This window comes from Xenopus laevis, chromosome 7L (assembly GCF_017654675.1).
Source record: "Xenopus laevis strain J_2021 chromosome 7L, Xenopus_laevis_v10.1, whole genome shotgun sequence".
NCBI classification, from domain to species: domain Eukaryota; kingdom Metazoa; phylum Chordata; class Amphibia; order Anura; family Pipidae; genus Xenopus; species Xenopus laevis.
Genome location: NC_054383.1, coordinates 117,658,812 through 117,677,913, shown reverse-complemented (window position 1 = coordinate 117,677,913; position 19,102 = coordinate 117,658,812). Strand labels below are relative to the sequence as shown.

The 19,102-nt window shown below is 39.3% G+C and overlaps 1 protein-coding gene across 2 annotated transcripts; it reads left to right on the top strand.

Moving 5' to 3' along the window:
- The first annotated feature begins 638 nt into the window (after positions 1-638).
- Positions 639-18,193, top strand: xilr2.L (Ig-like receptor 2 L homeolog). 2 transcript variants are annotated; one of them, XM_041568319.1, is made up of 7 exons: positions 639-993; positions 5,331-5,754; positions 6,469-6,504; positions 8,463-8,738; positions 10,293-10,577; positions 12,304-12,576; positions 17,421-18,193. In XM_041568319.1, exons 2-7 carry the CDS (start codon positions 5,718-5,720, stop codon positions 17,642-17,644), a joined length of 1,131 nt encoding a protein of 376 aa, XP_041424253.1. In that variant the 5' UTR covers positions 639-993; positions 5,331-5,717; the 3' UTR covers positions 17,645-18,193.
- Positions 18,194-19,102: the final 909 nt, after the last annotated feature.

The following is a 19,102-nucleotide window of genomic DNA, read 5'->3' as shown; positions in this document are numbered from 1 at the left end:
ACACCCCAAAAATATAGTCATTAGAACTTAATTGCACCATTACACTTACCAATTGGTAACAATACCAGTGTAGAAAACATATAATGTTTGCACCTGTAAGACTGCTGGGTAATGTAGTCCCCCCGTGCCTTCCACTACAGTAGAGAGGAACTAGTTAATGCTTCAGACTGCAGGAAGGAAGGGATTTTCTCCAGCCAATGATAAAGGAGACAGTCTGTGCCCTGCCTTCTCAGCCAGGAACAGTAAGAGGGATAAGCCTGGAACAGGGGAAGGGAAGACCGACCAGTATGGAGAGATGTGCTGAGAGATCTAGAGACTGGGGGTTTGTGTTCCAGCCTGCTGAGTGACCAGCCAGAGAGAGAGACTGCTATTAACCTGCAAGAGGAGACAGTGGCGTAACTACTTGCCAGCGGGCCCTAGTACAGGATGGGCACCCGTCAGGCCCTATGAATTGTGCTGTTGGCATGCATGCTGCAAAATCTCCCCTGCCCAGCCTCCCACAATAACTGTTATCATGGCTCCGGTGGGCCCCAAGGGGGTGCGGGCCAGGGTACGATCGCACCCTTTGCACCCCTGGTAGTTACGCCACTGAGGGGAGAACACTGCAGTGTGCAGCCTGCTTGAAGCTGTGTGATGCTGTTCCCTGGAGGAAGTTTTGTTGTCAGCACCCATTGTGATCCAGGAGTACAACAGTCAGCCAACTTGATAAGGAGAAAGCCACAGTGTGGAGAGAAGCAATGTTCTTTGTCAACTGTTATTAACCCTTGTGCTACCAGTTTAAGGAACTTTGGGAGTTATAAAACAGACATTATCCTGCTAGTCCATTGGAGGGTGAGACATATTGTGCAAGGAGAGCTGACAGCATTGCTGCACACTTCCAACAACACCAGAGGGAGCACCAGCTATACCCTTACCAAGGGACACATCACCAGTTCTTTTATTGCGGTCACATCAGGGAGATAATCCAGTTGGACCGTTGAGCAGCAACATAAGGTGGAATTTGCCATTCATGCCAAATTTAGACTGCTGTGCTATTTGCAGCCCATCTAGTTCTTTCAACTCAGTAAGGGGCCCCCCATCGGTGCACAACTGTTTCAGGACTTAGGTGTGCACACCGGGGTTTGAAGGGTCTTACAGGGGCTGTTTTTGTTAAATTGTCATATTTACTACAGTGTTAGCAGAATACTACAAAAGAAGAAATTGCTGGCTCTAATCCCTCTCAAGACCAATTAAATATTATCAAAAAGCATCTATTCTAATCTTGCTTATAAAACATTCAGTGACGGAAAGCCAGCCACTGGGTAATTCTCACCGAGTGGAAAGGGTGACCTGGGTGTCCGTCACTTGAAGGGTGAACAATTCAATTTCAATATTGTTAAAGGTCAGCAGAGCTTACACTCACCAAATTGGCCAAATGGCCTGGGTGTCGTGCCCCGAACCCGTAGCTTAGGCAATGCAAATCTTCCAAAATAAGTGTGCATGCACTCCTGCAGCCAAGGCATTAGAGGTTAAAACTTAGGCACTAAGGCACTTTCGCATATCTTTTAACAAGATGGAAGTTTTAACCTCTAATGCCTTGGCTGCAGGAGTGCGTGCACACTTATTTTGGATGATTTGCAGAATACTAATTGTCATATTATTGTTTCATTTCTAACCAATCATCTCCTACAGCTGCAGCTGTTTAATAAAGTCAGGTCGGGCCTGTTGAATTACAAATCTAAAAATAATGGATAGCACACCCGATTTGAAAAAGCAATGAATTTATTACAAAAAAGAAAAATATACAAAAATAATGTACAAAAAATTAAATAACAAAGTGAGCGCAACGCGTTTCAACCTTAAGGGTCTTCCTCGGGGGCACAAAATAAACAAAAAATCAAAAAGGCAGAACGAGTCTTACTGTCTGTGTACTTTTATAACCCATGCTGTGAGTATCCTTTGAAAATCCGGCGTCTGACGTCACTTCCGCCCCCTGATACTTGAGAGGTAGAGAAGTGTCTCCTGGGTAGCGTGCTAGAACGCAAATGCATTCCACCATAGCATACATCCTGTCTGTGGCCATGCTGTAAGTATGTCCGACTTCTGACGTCACTTCCGCACTTCTAATAACCAAGAGGCAGCGCAGCACTTCCTGGATAACGCGCTGGAGCGCAAATGCGTTCCAACACAACGTCCATATGTAACCACAAGAAATAAAGATCCGCATAATAAAGATACGATCAGTGTGATGTCAGTACATCTAATTCCTCTGAATACTGGTAAATCAATAGGCAATGGACAATCAGTGCCCCAATAGAGTTCTGAAATAGATAACATATAAAATAGCTTGTATTTAGAGCGCATATGTGTTTCAGCATACTGCATTGATGTAGAATATCAAAACTAAGTGGCATTAATATTGGGAGACACTTAAAAAACATGAGGCATGGACATTTTTTAATAAATATTAAAGGAAAAATGTATTGGAACTTATCAGAAGGAACCAATTATTAAAAGTGAGTCAGAGTTTCACATGGAATATCTTCTATATCCATGTTAGAAAATAACCTACATGGCAAATGGAAAAATCTGAAAAATATAAAGTTAAATTTTAATGTATAGAAAAAAGAGAGAATCTGTACTTACTAAGTGGCAGATGTTCCAGATATATCAAGAGACTGAGCAAGTGAATTCCTTAAATCTGACAATTTTCATCTAGTCTGTAGAAACCAAGATAAGTTCAACATATCATTGAGTCCTGACGGGGTTACTGTATTTAGGCGAAATATCCATTCCGCCTCGCGCCTCAGCAACAAAGTATTCTTATCCACACCACCCATGGAGGAGGTTATCTGATCGATATCCATTAACCTTAATGCCGATTTTGTTCCCTACAGTGTTGTACTAAAGGGGTAGATTCTTTACCTAACTTAATCACACTTTTATGTTTGATAAATCTGTCTTTCAATTTTTGTATGTTCTTCCCAACGTAGTATAAACCGCAAGGACAGATAATGATATAAACCACAAACATTGATTGACATGTGATTCTCTGTTTGATCATGTACCTCTATAACGTTTGCGGATGAGCAAATGATGACCCTTGTAGCATACTGTTACACACTGAACAATTAAAGCATCTATAGTTCCCTGGTTAGGGATTACTCAAAAAATATGGGGATACATAGTGTAACTTATTGTTAGCCTTCACTAGATGGTCTTTCGAATTTTTGCCTCTTTTGTATGCAAACATTGGTACCTCCTGACATGAGGTTCCCAGAATAGCATCCGTCTGCAGATGATGCCAATGTTTGGAAATCGTGTGTTTGACAAAACGGCTTGCCGTTGTAAATTTAGACACAAAGACTGTTCTACTTTTCGTGGAGTCTGTTTTCTCCACATCTGTCTTTACCTTTGAAATTGTTTGGTCGATCACATCACGCTCCCGAAATCTGTCTGCCATAGATTGTATGGAAGAATCAAGTTCACTTGGATCTGACGTAATACGTTTGACCCTGGTGAGCTGAGAGTAATGTAAAGCCTTAATTAATGATAAAGGGTGAAAACTGCTTGCATGAGGTAGCGTGTTACGGTCCGTGGGTTTTACGATATATACACGTGGGGAATTTACCTGCCTCAAAATTGATGAGGATATCCAGAAAGGATATCGTTGTAGTGCTCCATGATACCGTGAAGCGTATCGTAGACTCTATGGAATTCAGGTAATTCACAAAGGTGGTGATCATCTATATAGCGATGATAACAGGTAATATACTGCCAATATGATGATTGATATATATATTCCTTCTCATATTCGGCCATAAAAAGGTTCGCATATGATGGGGCCACATTACTCCCCATAGCGGTCCCTTGCTTTTGCCTATAAAAGAAATTTTCAAAACTGAAATAATTATGATCCAAAATAAAACACAGTAATTGAAAAATAAAATCAGCAAATTTCTGATTCTCAAATTTTTTTCAATGAATAATTTTTGTATGGTGGATTTGCCCAGATCATGCGGGATCTGGGCAAATCCAGACTGGAGATGTCCATTGTGACCAATAAAGTTTGACTTGATATATTTGGATCTATGTTAATCATTTTGAATTTCTCCAAAAAATCAAAAGAATCTTTAATAAATGAGGGAATTGTGGATACATGACTCTGAAAATATGAAATTGGGCAATAGGTTGGCAGATTGAGCCAGAAGCGGATATAATCGGTCTTCCGGGGGGGGGGGGGGGCAGGGCTTGCTCAGTGATTTATGTATCTTGGGAAGTAAATACAGGCACGGTCTCCATGATTCTGCATAATTAAGAACTCACTAGTTTGGTCGTCAATGATTTTGGACAAAAATGCTTTAGCGACCATATCCCTGATCTCCTTCAGATATATAAAGGCTAAGGGCTTCTGTCCTGTATTCCTCATAATCCATGGTAACAATACCACCCCCTTTATCTGCTGGTTTTACAATCTGTAGTTTATCATTAGCTAACTCTTGTATGGAAGTTATTTCCTTATGTTTGACATTACTCCCATACCGATGTTTACGTCTGGCATATTGATTTATATCACGTCGTACGTTATTAGCAAATGTTGTAACTGACCTATTTTGTGTCGGTGGCATGTATGTAGATTTAAGTCATAGTTGATTAGTCATATTGGAAGTCAATTGCTCAGTCCCAGACAATGTCGGCTCATCTGCAGGGGTAGAAGCAAAAAAAGATTGTAAGTTTAATTTACGACAAAATTTAAATAACAGATTTCGGAAGTGTGGATACACTCCTGATGTGATCGACCAAACAATTTCAAAGGTAAAGACAGATGTGAAGACAGACAGTTCTGCCTTTTTGATTTTTTGTTTATTTTGTGCCCCTGAGGAAGACCCTTAAGGTCGAAATGCGTTGGGCTCACTTTATTTTTTAATTTTTTGTACATTATTTTTGCATATTTTTCTTTTTTGTAATAAATTCATTGCTTTTTCAAATCGGGTGTGCTATCCATTATTTTTAGATTTCTAATTCAAATGGAGACCCTTATGGGGAGTCGCCTATGGATTTAGCACCCTGTAGTTTAACTTTAGGGTGTGCGCCTTCTATCTTTATTTTGTGAGGTTGTGCCTGTTGCACTGCCATCTTGTGTGCCTGGTTACTGGGGGCTTGGGGTGTCACCAGGTTAAGGAAAGCAGACTCATATATACTACGGCCAACACCTATGGGTGCGCTATACTAATAACAACCAATAAGATTTTTCTTTATTTTCTTTTCATTTTCTATGTACTAATATGGACTCTTTGCCGGAAGGCTTAACTAGGACAGACCTCTCTCAAAAATATTATCATTATTTTTAGGTTCCCTTCACAAGTTTCTATGAAGGTGTTACTGACTCAACTTGTAGATACAGCCTTGCCTCAGTTGCTGCTGTATCTAGAACCAAAAAGGAGGCACAACCTTGCATCCGAGGGGTACTACAGAAGTTTGGAAAGAATACCAGAATACTGGCACCATAATGCATTGCCCGTTCAACTCAGTCATATGTTTCCTCCAGCTGGAAAGTTCCAAGCTCAAAAGATGTGTGCCACCAGCCTAAAGATGTTGTCCTAGCTGGTATACAACCAAAGAGGAAGCAAGGCTTATTAAAAAAAACTTGTAGTTTCAGATTGAGTGGATGTGAAAGTTCCTTATAAGAAAACACGGGGGCAAGATCACATCACAGCAAGAAATCAGCAGGACTCATCATGAGACCGTTCAGTATGTTAATGTTTATGACAATATGTAAGTATCTGTTCTCTTCTTCTCCTTGCCTATCTATATTCTGCCTATAGTATGCTGACTATCGTCTTCCATCGATGCTTTCCTCTCAGTACGCCAACAATAAGGGATTCAAGAAGCAATGATAGATCCCATCAAACTGGCATCTTCAGATATTTCTATAGAGGATTTTGCTAACAAATGCAGTTACTGCTTCATGTTTCTATTTATCTGTTCTCTATTATTTACAAAGAGTGGGCATAACAAAAGAAGGTCCATAGGGACTATTTAATCAGGAGGCAATTAACATGTCTCTATGTTTATGGAGTGTGGGAGGAAACTCAAAGGAAACCCACAAGGAAACGGGGAACATATAATCTGCTGGAACAAAAACTCTAGGTTCTAATCAAACTCGGGACAGACGTGTTAAACTGTAACCTGTAATTGTTCTCTGAAAACAGCAGCAAAGACAGAATTTGATTTCATTTTGATTATGTTTGTCTATGTAGTGTTCTTGATGTACACTGGGCTTCGCTGAATATTTAGTTAACGGTTTGGTGCAAGCCAACTCCTTCTTCAAGAACAGTCAAAGGGCTAAAGCCAAAAGTATAATAAATGTATGTATAATTGTGACGAGCAAGGGAAAGTTGTGCTCCTGAGTAGGAGGTTGTTGTTATTTATTTCTGTCTAAAAAACAAAATTTCCTGGATTTGGTTAAGTAAGATTGCTTTTTTACAGGTCTTCTATTGATCATGGGACAGCCAGCAATAAGTGGTGAGTATATTAAAAAAATGAGTAAATACAATTGTTTTCACTTTAGAATCAGAATCTCCATTAGTTTTGCTTCCGTTAGCCTGTTTTTGTGTGGTGGACTGTTTATATTAATGCCTGTGGCTAGGGATTGCAAGTGCTCTGTCTTTGCAAGCACAATGCAACATTTACCCATGAGGTTTGAGTTGGTGAAGTGATCTTGTCTGGTCTTCTGCTCTGAGATTGCAGAGGAACTGGGATTGATATAAATATACACCCAAACAAATGGGGGGACTTTTTAAAATTAAAGGGATCCTGTCATCGGAAAACATGTTTTTTTTCAAAATGAATCAGTTAATAGTGCTACTCCAGCAGAATTCTGCACTGAAATCCATTTCTCAAAAGAGCAAACAGATTTTTTTATATTCAATTTTGAAATCTGACATGGGGCTAGACATTTTGTCAATTTCCCAGCTGCCCCTGATCATGTGACTTGTGCCTGCACTTTAGGATAGAAATGCTTTCTGGCAGGCTGCTGTTTTTCCTTCTCAATGTAACTGAATGTGTCTCAGTGAGACATGGGTTTTTACTATTGAGTGTTGTTCTTAGATCTACCAGGCAGCTGTTATCTTGTGTCAGGGAGCTGTTAGCTGGATACCTTCCCATTGTTCTTTTGTTTGGCTGCTGGGGGGAAAAAGGGAGGGGGGTGATATCACTCCAACTTGCAGTACGGCAGTAAAGAGTGATTGAAGTTTAGTAGAGCACAAGTCACTTATGACTTGGGGCAGCTGGTAAATTGACAATATGTCTAGCCCCATGTCAGATTTCAAAATTGAATATAAAAAAATCTGTTTGCTCTTTTGAGAAATGGATTTCAGTGCAGAATTCTGCCGGAGCAGTACTTTTAACTGATTCATTTTGAAAAAATTATTTTTTCCCATGACAGTATCCCTTTAACGACACTCAAAAACCACAAATAATAAAAAAATGAAAACCAATTGCAGCTTGTCTCAGAATATCAATCTCTACATCATACTAAAAGTTCATTTAAAGGCAAACAACAACAAGGCCCACAATCCTACTTTGCAAATGGTAGGTGTCAGGCAGAATTGTGGCTGATGCAGCTTGGAGGACAAATGCAATTATGCTGGAATTATGTAGAATAACATGGTAATTTGCATCTGAATGTGCACTTTGCATGCTGCTCTTGTGTTTGTACGATCCATAATGTTTTTTCTTAATAGTCTGATGGGTGGTGAGGTCAGAAACAGTTAGTTTTGCAGTTTCCTTGTTGCTGCTATGGCATTTGGACTATTATCACCTATAGCCCACCCACAGCAACAGGAATTTAATTGCAGCTATATGACTTGCTTTTTACATAAAAGGGAAGGCGTACTGCAGAAATCAATATTCCGAGACAGTTTATATATGTTTTCTTTATGTTTATTGTTTTGTATCTCTTTGTCTTTCACTTCTGCCCCTCTAACCTGAACCTGAAAAATGTGGTTGCCGTGTGACTCAAAAAGCAACTACTAAGTGTTCTACCATTAGTCATTCAGTCTTTAACTGAAACCACTGCTTCGTGGCTAGGGTAAGTGGAACCCTAGCAACCAGACATCACTCTGGTTTCCAAACTGGTAAATCACAGAACTCAATTTTAAATCATCCAAAAATCACAAAAAATTGGGTTACAATTTGGGTTAAAATTACATTTGTTGGATATTGCCAACACTGAAAACAAATAAGAATGCAATTTCTTAAAACGTACCCTGTGAAGATGTAGCAGCAGCCATGTTTGAGGAACATGGACTCCACTCTGACCTCTTTGGATTTATAAGTGGTCCTCAAGTGAGGCTGGTTTCACATAACCGACCCCTTTAAAATCATATACATTTTAATAATGAGGAAAACAAAAAACTTCAAATTGATATATATATTACAAATATAATGTATTGAACCTGTTTTCTGAATTTGAAATCCAGAAGGTCTTCCTCAACCAACCTTATCGGTAATCACAAATGATCCTGATGATGTGATTATGGAGGGCGACACAATCAGCTTTTTCTGTGAAACCACATACGGGAACGCAAAGAGGTTCTTTTTAACAAGTCTCGGCACTAATGAGACAAAAGAGCAGAGTGGATCACAGTTTACTATCAGCCAAATCACCAGTTACTATTCTGGAGCACACACGTGTAAATACTGTGACCAGTCTTCATGCTCGGAGCCTAGTGACCCTGAACACATCTATGTTCGAGGTAAGATTAAAATCAGGAATGGGTGGCAGTTGGCACGGTTTATTGGTGTTTTAAAGAACCTGCTCTGGGATCATATATTGCTATATAATTCAGCAGTTAGCCAGTAGTGATGGGCGTATAAATTCGCCTGGCGCATTTCGCAGCCAGCGAATAAATTCGCAAATTTCGGTTCAATTTTCGAGTTTCATGAAATTTTCACAGTTTCGCGAATGGGAGAAATTCGCCCAACACTATATAGCCAGTGAATAATAACAGAATCAGTTGGATTATAGCCTTGAAGTTCTTGGAGGCCAACTTTTGTACTTCTTGTGTCATGGTATTGTTCCAATAACTAAAACTCCACTTTTGCGCCCGAATAACGTTTTTCATGACATTGGCACCGTCACTGTTAAGATATACAGTTATATGTAAAAGGATGTGGATCCATAGTTTATTAACTGGGGCTGTCTAATCACAGGCTGATCTAGATTCAGTATGAAATGTAAGGTGGCCCATACATGGGAAGATTTAAAGGAGAACTAAACCCCCCATACCAAAAGCCCCCTAAACTGTCTGCCATTGCCCCTATCCCCGCACTGTGCATTAGTAAAAAAAAACAACCCCAATTAAAAATTCTGACCCCAAAATGCAGAGCAGCGCCGGAGTTCCAGGGCACCATCTTCCACAGCATCTTCCATGAAAATATAATGTACTGTTTTGCTGCACTGGTTAAACTGTTGTATTTGTTAAGAAAAACGACTATAGTTCATATAAACAAGCTACTGGGAGCAGCCATTAAAAGCTGAAAAGGGAGAAAAGGCACAGGATACACAGCAGATAACAGATAAGCTCTGTAGTATACAATGGGATTCTTCAGAACTTATCTGTTATCGACTGTGTATCCTGTGTTTGAATGGCTGCCTCCATGGCTACACAGCAGCTTGTTTATATAAACTATAGTTGTTTTCTAAAGCATACACAACAATTTTACCATTACAGGGCAACAGTACATTATATTGTCATTCCTTTAATATACTTTAAATTTTTGATGTTACTATTCCTTTAAGGGGGGATTTTTGGCACTGGGTGGGTTTAAGTACTCCTTTAAGCTGCCGATACGGCCACTTCAGCTTATCTGCAAGTGTACGGGACACTTCAACATGCCTGCTTGTTCAATATCTGGACAAAAATTGGTCAGGTTTAAAAGTTGATAGGGCAAGGAACACACCAGATGGTTGATATAAGATCTCGGTGCTCGGCATGCACAAACTGCGCCGCTCTATGCGCATGCGTAGATGGCGCTTCGTGGAGCTGAAATTTTTTTTTTGTACTATCCTGAATATGGGGAGAGGAGGTCTGGGCCCACCGGGTTTTTTCCGATGGCCTGCAATCCTGTCATTGTGGTCTGAACAATTGAACTGCCCTATATTGTCCTTCTCAAGGTGGACATATCGGGAAAAGATCCGCTATTTTGCTGCTGTATGGTTTTCGAACTACACTCAACAATAGTTCTACCTTAAAGTATTATTTAATTTCATACTTTTGTATACTTGACCTTTCCATTTCATTTCGCAGACACATTCCCAGAGCCAATCATTTCTGTGCAACCACGCAAAATTGTCCACTCTGGAGAAAGAATGACAATCACATGCAGTGCTCACTTCGACAATATCATCTTTTTCATCTACAAAGACAATGAGTTAGTTATGGAAGCCGCTGCCAGCAGGAATACAACTTCATATGAAATACAAAGCATGGCAAAGCAAAATGCTGGTCAGTACATGTGCTGGTATAAGAAAACAACAAACAACAGGCTGATTCAGTCTCACCCGAGTGACCCCCTGATGATACGGATTAAAGGTAAAATACCACAGTTATATCTCTGCAATGGCACACAGTCATTTCAGTCCAGTCCTTGATTCTTTACTGCAATAAATGAGAAGGGGAGGGTTAGTCCCTAAAATCTGAATTTATCTCATTTGTAAAATAAAAAACCACAACCAAATTCGCATACCTGATTTTACCTTATTTGATATTTAAAAAGAGCGATTTAATCGGTTTCGGTAAAAAAATCAGGCGAAAAACTGAATTTGGGTTTTTTACCGAAAAGCCCAATTTTTAGGCTACTTCCAGCACAGACCACAGAAACGTAAAAATACGATAGGGACCTCTGCCATTGACTTACATACAACCTAGGCAGGTCTGAGATGGAGGATTTTCGGATTTGGACTTTTTGCAGCATTGCGCTTTAATTAATCACGAAAAGTTTGAGGTTTTTTTTTAAAAAAAAAATGAAAAATTTGTGTTTTGACCCAAAAATCCCTATCAGAGTTAAGTACATAACCCCCTAAATGTTGAAAAACGTTGTTCATCATTTGCATGTATTAAAGTGAATGGCCCAAATTATAATAGTTTGCACTATAGTGTTTTTAAAACCCGTCCTGGAAGTGACAATACCTCCACTAGTTCTAGTTCAATTGTGTCTATTTTGACGCAGCTCGGGCAACAGTTTTAATTATGCTGGAATTTTTTTTAAAACTCTGTCGGTACAAAATCATGATCAAAAATCATGTCCAAAATTTCACTTTACATGCATTCGTAAATGAGGCCAATTTAAAGGGGAAGATTTACCTTTAAGTTAACGTAAAGGGGCCCATTTACTTAGTTCGAGTGAAGGAATAGAATAAAAAAAAGTTGGAATTTCGAATGTTTTTTTTGGCTACTTCGACCATCGAATTGACTACTTCGACCTTCGACTTGAACGATTTGAACTCAAAATTGTTCGACTATTCGATAATTGAAGTACTGTCTCTTTAAAAAAAAATTCGACCCCCTACTTCGCCATCTAAAACATACCGAACCTCAATGTTAGCCTATGGGGAAGGTCCCCATAGGCTTTGTAAGCTTTTTTTGGTTGAAGAAAAATCATTCGATCGATGCATTAAAATCCTTCGAATTGAACGATTCGAAGGATTTAATCGTTAGATCGAACGATATTTGAAGTCGATGTATTTAACTTTGGCAGTTGAATATCGAGGGTTAATTAACCCTCGATATTCGACCCTATGTAAATCTGCCCCTTAGTATGTTATAGAATGCCATATTCCTAGCAACTTTTCAATTGGTCTTCATTATTTATTTATTTATATTATTTGGTTTTTGCTTCTGACTCTCTCCAGCTTTCAAATGGGGGTCACTGACCCCATCTAAAAACAAATGCTCTGTAAGGCTACAAATGTATTGTTATTGCTACTTTTTATTACTCATCTTTCTACTCAGGCCCTCTCCTATTCATATTCCAGCCTCTTAAAGCAATGTGTGGTTGCTAGGTAATTAGAACCCTAGCAACCAAACTGCTAAAATTGCAAACTGTAAAGTTGCTTAATAAAAAGCTAAATAACTAAAAAAAAACATAAATAACAAAAAATTAAAACCAATTGCAAATTGTCTAAGAATATCTCTCTTTACATCATACTAAAAGTCAATTGAACAGCCCCTTTACAGAAAGCAGCAACATTTTACAGAAAGCCTTGTAGCTTTAAATTTTGCTTATTAAAATCTGATTTTGTGCTGTGACATTTCCTAGACCTGCCCAAACCTACAGTTGATGTGGAAATTCCTAAAGCAGAAGTTACAAGTGTCAGAATTAACTGCACAGTTCTGGGTACAAACAGGAAGTTGTGGTTCCAGTTATTAAGGGAAGATAAAACAGTTGAACAGGAAGTAGAGGACACAGAACAAACCAAAGTGACATTCACAATCATGGATCGGAATGAAAAATATTACTGCATTTACCGGATACGCATTGGTACTGACTTTGCTGACTCTGAATTAAGTGACATGATATTCCTGGGAAAAGGTAAGTGCTAGGGTGCTTCTGTTGCTTTCTTTGCTGGTTCATGGACCTCCCTTCTCACAGTTGTTCCATGTAGTGGTGGGCGAATTTGGGGCGTTTCGCTTCACAGAAAAATTCTCAAAAAATTTGCAAAACGGCGCTGGCGTCTCGTTTTTATACACCGGCACCATTTCGCTGGTGAAAATGCACCGGCGTTATTTTGGACGCCGGCGAATTTTTGTGGCGGTTTCACGAATTTATTCGCCACAAATTCGCGCCTGCCGAATAAATTCGCCCATCACTAGTTGCATGGTCTATTACTGTACAGCTCAGTGTTTAATTACCTGTGACCTTTATATGGTCATGGAACCCTTTAATAACTTCTAATATCTTCATATTTTGCAACACGGAGGACATACTCCCCTGTATAATACACAAGAGCTATAATTACCCTGTAAAATATATCCTTATAAAGAGAGCTTAGTGATGTCATTGGTTATAATTGGTGTTTAGTGATGTCATTTACGTGCAAGTTTAGGAAAACAGTGGGAGTTTAGGGAGCTTAATGCGTGGCTCAAGTCTTGGTGCAGGAAGGAAGGGTTTGGGTTCCTAGAGCACTGGGCTGATTTTTCGTTGGGGTACAACCTATACAGTCGTGATGGTTTGCACCTCAATGGAAGGGGGTCCGCGGTGCTAGGGGAAAGAATGGCTAAGAGGTTGGAGGAGTGTTTAAACTAGGCAAGAGGGGGGTGGGTGAGATAAAGAATTATGGGGGAGCTAGGGTAGAGAGGGCAGTGGGATTAGTAAGGGGTCATGGGGGAGGAGTAAGGGGGGCATACAGTTTACCAGCTAAGGAGGTCCCTCTGTTACAAGGAAAACAGAATAATACTAACTTAACGTATAATTCTTCACTAAGTAATGCAAATTTCAAAAGTAAAAGTAGTAACCTCCGCTGTATGCTGGCAAATGCACGGAGTTTGTCAGGTAAAATGGGAGACCTGGAATTAATTGCATGCTCTAAAAATTATGATATAATTGGTATCACTGAGACCTGGTGGGATGAAACATGTGACTGGATTGTGAATTTAAATGGTTACACCCTTTTTAGGAGGGACAGAGGGATTAAAAAGGGTGGAGGAGTGTATTTGTATGTAAAGCCTGAATTAAAGCCATGCGCTAAAGAAATAACAATAGCTGGCACTGGTGAGGGTGTAGAATCACTCTGGGTAGAGATTTCGACTGGGTAAAAGGTAACAAAAAGAATTATCATTGGTGTATGCTATAAACCACCTCGTATAAGTGTCGAGTATGAAGCCCAGCTACTCTTGCAGATACAAGCGGCTTCACAGCTGGGTCAAGTTGTTGCTATGGGTGACTTCAATTATCCAGACATTGACTGGGGTAATGGGGTTGCTAAGACAGAAAAAGCTAGTAGGTTTGTAAATATGCTGAATGACAACTTTTTATTCCAGCTCGTTCAAGAACCTACTAGGAATAACTCTCTTTTGGACCTTGTAATAACTAACAATACTGAACTCATCTCTAACATTTGTGTGGGGGAGCATTTAGGGAATAGTGATCATAACATGGTCTCCTTTGAGATTCTGTTGCAGAAGCAATTCTATAAGGGAGTAACTAAAACACTAAATTTCAGACGTGCAAACTTTGACAGTATAAGGGCATCTCTGCAACATATTAAGTGGGAAATGCTTTTCACAGGATTAAACACAGAACAAAAATGGGAAGTCTTTAAAATGCTGCTTAATAAATATACTTGTCAGTATATTCCACTTGTAAGCAAGGAACGTCATTGCAAAGCAAAACCTTTTTGGTTCAATAGAAGCGTTGGTGTTGAGGTGGGTAAGAAAAGACGTGCTTTTAAGGCTTTCAAATTAGCTGGTACAGCCGAAACATTTATAAGGTACAAGGAGGCCAATAAAGAAATAGCAAAGAAGCTATAAGGCAAGCTAAAATTGCTATAGAAAAGGATATTGCAGCAAGCAGTAAAAAAAATCCAAAATTATTTTTTAAATATGTTAATAGTAAAAAAATGAAGCAGGAAGGGGTGTGACCCTTACTATCAGAGGGGGGTCAGCTGGTTGATGAAAACAAAATAAAAGCGCAGATTCTAAACTCATATTTTTCATCTGTCTACACAAATGAGGAATCAGTAAGTGAAGGTTTCCTTCTTAACAGTCCCAATTCTAGTAATACAACTAATGATGCATGGTTCACACATGAAGAAATTCAAAAGAGACTAGAACATGTTAAGATTAACAAAGGTCCAGGGCCAGATGGTATTCATCCCAGGGTAATTAGCGAGTTTAGCTCTGTGATTGCCAAACCTCTTTACTTAATTTTTCAGGATTCATTGAGATCTGGCATAGTGCCGAGGGACTGGCGAATTGCTAATGTGGTGCCTCTATTCAAAAAAGGATCCCGTTCTCAGCCTCAAAACTATAGGCCAGTTAGTCTGACGTCAGTGGTAGGAAAGCTTTTCGAAGGGTTAATAAAGGATAAGATACTGGACTTCATAGCAAATCATAATACTATGAGTTTGTGCCAGCATGGTTTTATGCGTAATAGATCTTGCCAGACTAACTTAATTTCTTTTTATGAGAATGTAAGTAGAGACCTCGATTCTGGGATGGCAGTGGATGTGATTTATTTAGATTTTGCTAAAACATTTGATACAGTGCCACACAAAAGGTTACTGGTTAAATTAAGGAATGTTGGCCTGGAACATAGTATTTGTACCTGGATAGAGAACTGGCTAAAAGATAGACTACAAAGAGTGGTGGTAAATGGAACATTTTCTAATTGGACCAGTGTTGTTAGTGGAGTACCGCAGGGCTCTGTACTATGTCCCTTGCTTTTCAACTTGTTTATTAATGACCTGGAGGTGGGCATTGAAAGTACTGTTTCTATTTTTGCAGATGATACTAAATTGTGCAGAACTATAGGTTCCATGCAGGATGCTGCCACTTTGCAGAGTGATTTGTCTAAACTGGAAAACTGGGCAGAAAACTGGAAAATGAGGTTCAATGTTGATAAATGCAGGTTATGCACTTTGGCAAAAATAATATAAATGCAAGTTATACACTAAATGGCAATGTGTTGGGAGTTTCCTTAAATGAGAAGGATCTAGGGGTCTTTGTAGATAACACGTTGTCTAATTCTGGGCAGTGTCATTCTGTGGCTACTAAAGCAAATAAAGTTCTGTCTTGCATAAAAAAGGGCATTAACTCAAGGGATGAAAACATAATTATGCCTCTTTATAGGTCCCTGGTGAGGCCTCATCTGGAGTATGGGGGCAGTTTTGGACTCCAGTCCTTAAGAGGGATATAAATGAGCTGGAGAGAGTGCAGAGACTAAGTGCAACTAAATTGGTTAGAGGGACGGAAGACTTAAATTATGAGGGTAGACTGTCAAGGTTGGGGTTGTTTTCTCTGGAAAAAAGGCGCTTGCGAGGGGACATGATTACACTTTACAAGTACATTAGAGGACATTATAGACAAATAGCATGGGATCTTTTTACCCATAAAGTGGATCACCGTACCAGAGGCCACCCCTTTAGACTAGAAGAAAAGAACTTTCATTTGAAGCAACGTAGGGGGTTCTTCACAGTCAGGACAGTGAGGTTGTGGAATGCACTGCCGGGTGATGTTGTGATGCTGATTCAGTTAATGACTATAAGAATGGCTTGGATGATTTTTTGGACAGACATAATATCAAAGGCTATTGTGATACTAAGCTCTATAGTTAGTATAGATATGGGTATATAGAATTTAATTAAAAGTAGGGAGGGGTGTGTGTATGGATGCTGGGTTTTGATTTGGAGGGGTTGAACTTGATGGACTTTGTCTTTTTTTAACCCAATTTAACTATGTAACGTCAAATGATTCACTAAAATGTGTATATTACAAACATAATATATCACTGTTGTAAAATATAAGGCTGCTGGATGCTACATCAGATCAGAGTATAAAAGGGGTTGTTCCCCTATGAATTAACTTTTAGTATGATGTAGGGAGTGATATTCTCAGGCCCGGATTTGTGGCGAGGCCACATAGGCCCAGGCCAAGGGTGGCACATTTTTGGGGGCAACATGCAGCCAAGCCGCTCTGTGGGGAGCCTGTGCTCCCCAGTGCTCCGGCGCATGGTGGCGCTTTTGCGGCAGCATGTGGTAGTGCGCGCGGGCGCTAGGACCGCCCGCCCAGCGAATCCGGCGCTGGATATTCTGAGACAATTTGCATTAAAATTTTTTGTGTTTTTTGGGTTATTTAGCTTTTTATTCAGTGGCTCTCCAGCTTGCAGTTTCAGCAATCTGGTTGCTGAGGTCCATATTATCATAGCAACCATGCATTGATGTGAATAGGGGAGGGTCTAAATAGAAATATGAGTAATACGTTGTAGCAATAAGAATAAATGTGCAGCCTTGCAGAGCATTTGTTTTTAGATGGGGTCAGTGACCCCAATTTGAAAGCTGGAAAGAGTCAGAAGAAGAAGGCAAATAATTCAAAAACTATAAAAAAATAAATGATGACAACCAATTGAAAAGTTGCTTAAAATTGGTCATTCTATATTCTACAAAACTTTTACTTTTTTTATGGTCATTGAACTGCTCAGTGGCTTCTTATATTTTACAGTTGGGGGTACAATGTTCACTATATAAGAAGTCAACCAGGAGTTTCATGAGCTGTTTAAAAGCAATGATTCTACAGATTTGTACCATTAAATGTGATCCTGAAACTCCTTTGGGCTCAATTATGACCACAACTGGCAAAAATAGATGTAATTTTTGTGTATATTGACACTATTTATGACTCTTCTAGCTTCTCTCTAATGTGATATCCCTTTCATTTTAGGGCTAGCTGATTATACCATGGGCAACTGTTTCCATGTAGTTCTCTCTGCCATCCTCCTTATAGCCACTGGCCTCATTCTCTTCAACCACATCAGACAAAAACAGAATCGCAGAGAACCTGTCCCTGACCTGCCCGCTGCCCGACTCCTGATTGTCAAAGAGTCAGAGGAACTGGAAATGGAGATCCAGCGGGAACCTGCTAAGGAAAACGAATATAAAGACTGACATCTTCATTTTCAATCTGTTAAACACAATGGATCTCATTTATCAACACTTGCAATAACCTAATCATAGAATTGCTTTCATTATTCTGCCTGCAGAAGACTAATGATGTAAAAACAAAAATTGAGAGTTTCTCCAAAAAAGAATGAACCGAAAATTACAATAACTTTTATTAGGCCATTACAGATGAAAGCCTAATGTGTTTCTTGCCTTCGTCGTATGAGTAAGTGTCCAAATAGGCACGAAACGCATCCTAATAAATGTTTTTGTATTTTTAACCATTTGCGGTTGATTCTTGGTGGTAAAACTCACAATTTTTGTTTTTGCCTCATATACATGCACCCATAGACTGGGATGAACTGTGAGTATTCTCTCTCTCTCTCTCTCGTTGTTATTGTTTATTTTTGTTATTGGACTTTAATATACTTCGGTATGGCTTACATTTCCATTGCCATCTTGTACCATTTTCTTTAAATGTTGTATGCAGAAGACTAATTACAATTAGCACTTGATATACTTATTCTTCATTAAATAAGCGTTTTTTTTCTTTTAGAGGGACATTGTTAGTGGTGCTGTAAGCGCTTTCCATTATTTAACAGACACATTAGACAGCCAAAGCCCAATTTTAACTTTTTTTAAGGGGACCAGGAAAAAAAACAAAAAACATGGGAAAATGCAGGAGTGCTTTGGTGGCAGCAGCATGCAAGTTACCAGGGGTGGTAAAAAGCCGCATGCATCCAATCCGATGCAAATAAATCTAAGCAAGGGGGGCGGCATTGACTTGGCAGTACATGGTCCTAAAACACCCCTGGGAAAATTTAAAATTAGGGTGGTTTTCCTGTAAAAATGGTGTAAACTGCAAAAAAAAAGACTTAAAATGTGATAAAACTAACAAGTCGCAAGTTTTAATGCAAATAGGCCAAAATTATAGAGTAAAATGCAGGAAACCCAAATTAAAATCTAGGAAATGCTCTCATTGAAATGCATTAGACCATGAAGGGACAGTTGAAAAAAAAACATGAAACTGTAAATCAGGGGATGTTAAATTGGGGTTTGACTGTATTCATACAATGAAAATAGCTCTCACTGGTCTTCATTCTACTGCTAGAGACTCCATCATATCAGACTATTTGCAGTTAAACATGGGAATGGGAGCTTCCATACTGTTTTTATAGATTTGAGTATCTGTATGGGGCAAATTTACTAATGGTCGAATATTGAGGGTTAATTATCGAATTATCGAAGTCGAAGGATTTATCGCATTTCCTGCGATCGAACGATTGAAGGAAAAATCGAACGATTCGAAGGCTTTTAATCCATCGATCGAACGATTTTCCTTTGATCAGAAATGAGTTAGAAAGCCTATGGGGACCTGCTAACATTGATGTTCGGTAGGTTTTAGGTGGCGAAGTAGTTGGTCGAAGTTTTTTTTAAAGAGACAGTACTTCGACTATCGAACAA